The sequence below is a fragment of the Penaeus vannamei genome, chromosome 9, assembly GCF_042767895.1.
Source record: "Penaeus vannamei isolate JL-2024 chromosome 9, ASM4276789v1, whole genome shotgun sequence".
Taxonomy (NCBI): domain Eukaryota; kingdom Metazoa; phylum Arthropoda; class Malacostraca; order Decapoda; family Penaeidae; genus Penaeus; species Penaeus vannamei.
Genome location: NC_091557.1, coordinates 2,799,404 through 2,801,602, shown reverse-complemented (window position 1 = coordinate 2,801,602; position 2,199 = coordinate 2,799,404). Strand labels below are relative to the sequence as shown.

Below are 2,199 nucleotides of genomic sequence, written 5' to 3'. Positions count from 1 at the left end.
CGTCTGGCCGCAGACAGATGAGAAGTGAACCGCCTCGGAAATACGGGTTTTAAGGCTGACCTGTTAAGGCGAGGGTCGAGAACGGATGCACTATATCATCGGATTATACTCTAAAACAAAGGTTACTACGATCACCGAGTCTAGATTCGCAAGATGAACGTACAAGGAGCTCCTCTCGCAAGACGTTCTCCGGAGCGCCAAGATATCAGGAGCCGAGAGAGCCACTGCGTCGACTCTCAAGGCTGCGGCTAAACAGTGACGGAGATCCTATGGGAAGAGTGATGGCGTCGATGCACGCCAGAGAGCAGCGCTAATCGATGGTCTGGTGACATTACGGCGGGACGGCGGTGGGTCTTGCGAGGGTGGGGCACGGTGGGCAAAGCGGGTGGGGCAGGGAGGGGGGGGCTGGGGGCCTGGGGACGGGAGGGGGAGGGACAGAGAGCTGGTCGGGATGCTGGGCGGTAGCGCAGGACACGGCAGCCACCACGCTGACCTCGGGCACCCATCCGGACCCGCCCACCTACCCCGCAGCCTCGCCCTGATTGGCTGGAGGTGCGACGTGACCATCGGGGCGAGAGCATAAAAGGCGGGCGGGCGCGGGCCGGAGCTAGAGTTTTCGTTCGGGAACCGAGACAAGCATGTCCGTGTCGGAGCTGCTGTACCCCGTGCCCCACCAGGGAGGATACCCGCCCTTCTCCGCCGCGTACAGTGGAGCAGGCCAGAACAGTCCCTCCTTGCCCTACAGTGTTATGTCGCATTACGATCACAGTCCCTCTCACAGTGTCATGTGCAGTCAACAGTGCCAACCCGCGACGACAGTGTCCCCTCCCGTGTGGTCCTCGCCGCACCCCACCACGTCCTCGTACTCCGAAGGGCGCCCCAGTCCCTCCTGCTCGCCCATGAGCAGCTGCGAGAGCCTGGAGGCGGGCTCCCCGCGCCCCTGGAACGCCCAAAACGCCGGCCCTGCGTCCTGGTCGTGGGGCGCCCCTGGAACCACGCACCCGCTCCTGGCGGCCTCCTCGTCCTCCAGTTCCTCGTCGAGCTGCGCCTCGTCCATCCTGGCGTCGCAGGGCAAGCAGACGAAGGCCCGGAGGAAGCCGCCCAAGCCCGTGGCCCGCGACGTGATCAAGAGGCGCCGCCTGGCCGCCAACGCGCGGGAACGGCGCCGCATGAACGGCCTCAACGACGCCTTCGACCGCCTCCGCGAGGTGATCCCGGCGCTCAGCGGCAACCAGAAGCTGTCCAAGTTCGAGACGCTGCAGATGGCGCAGACGTACATCACTGCGCTCGCCGAACTCCTGCACTAGATGTGGCTTCGTCTGCACTGGAGCTGCTCCTTTCCATATCTAGTCAGGTAAGAAGAGTTCCTTCACGCTCGCGACTTCAATGCGACCCTAAGTTGTAATCCCCTGAAACAAACCAACCCGACAGGCAAGGGTGTCGTGTGATCACAAATGCATGTTTCTGTAGAGAGAGAAAGAGAGGGAGAGAGAAGACGAACAAGTAATACTTACTCCTCTGTCTGCGTTTTCAGAGCTGAGTCCATCTGAGCAATGGAAAAAGTCCTTCCGGAAGGAGTGGGTCTCCCTCTTAGCCAAGTCCCCTTCGGTGATGTGCTTCTGATCCCTCGCCGCCCAAGACAGCCCCTTCAAGACAGCCCCTTCGTGACAGCCCCTTCGTGACAGCCGTTGACAGCTATTTCGGTAACAGCCCCTTCAAAACACCCGCTTCAAGACAGCCGTTGACAGCCACTTCGGATACAGGCCCCCAGAAGACACCCGCTTCAAGACAGTCCCCTACAAGACAGCCCCTTGGAAACAGACAGCCACTTCGGTAACAGCCCCCTAGAAGACACCCGCTTCAAGACAGTCCCTCCAAGACAGTCCCCTACAAGACAGCCCCTTGGAAACAAACAGCCACTTCGGTAACAGCCCCCCAGAAGACACCCGCTTCAAGACAGTCCCCTCCAAGACAGCCCCTTCAAAGACAGCCCCCAGCTTTTGCCCTGACTCTCCCGCGACAGTCGAGAGTCACAGGTAGAGCGGAAGGCGACGCTCCGCCCGCAGAGTGTCTCGCGAGATGTGATGCTGTGAGGTTACAGGTGAGACGGCGCCCGGCCACAAGATGCTGTGAGGTCTTCGAGACGCCCAAGGAGATGCTCCGGTACTAATGGCATTTTTTCTGATGTTGTTATTGTTG

At 60.6% G+C, this 2,199-nt stretch overlaps 1 protein-coding gene across 1 annotated transcript in view; it reads left to right on the top strand.

Annotated features, from left to right (window-relative positions):
• The first annotated feature begins 627 nt into the window (after positions 1-627).
• The window catches only part of LOC113818329 (transcription factor ATOH1), a 1,712-nt gene continuing 140 nt past the window's right edge, over positions 628-2,199 (top strand). The window contains exons 1-2 of the mRNA XM_027370527.2: positions 628-1,354; positions 1,535-2,199. The exon at positions 1,535-2,199 is cut by the window's right edge and continues 140 nt beyond it. Of these exons, the coding sequence (XP_027226328.1) occupies positions 639-1,307 (669 nt within the window). The 5' untranslated portion in view covers positions 628-638 and the 3' untranslated portion in view covers positions 1,308-1,354; positions 1,535-2,199. The remainder of the gene's footprint in view (positions 1,355-1,534) is intronic.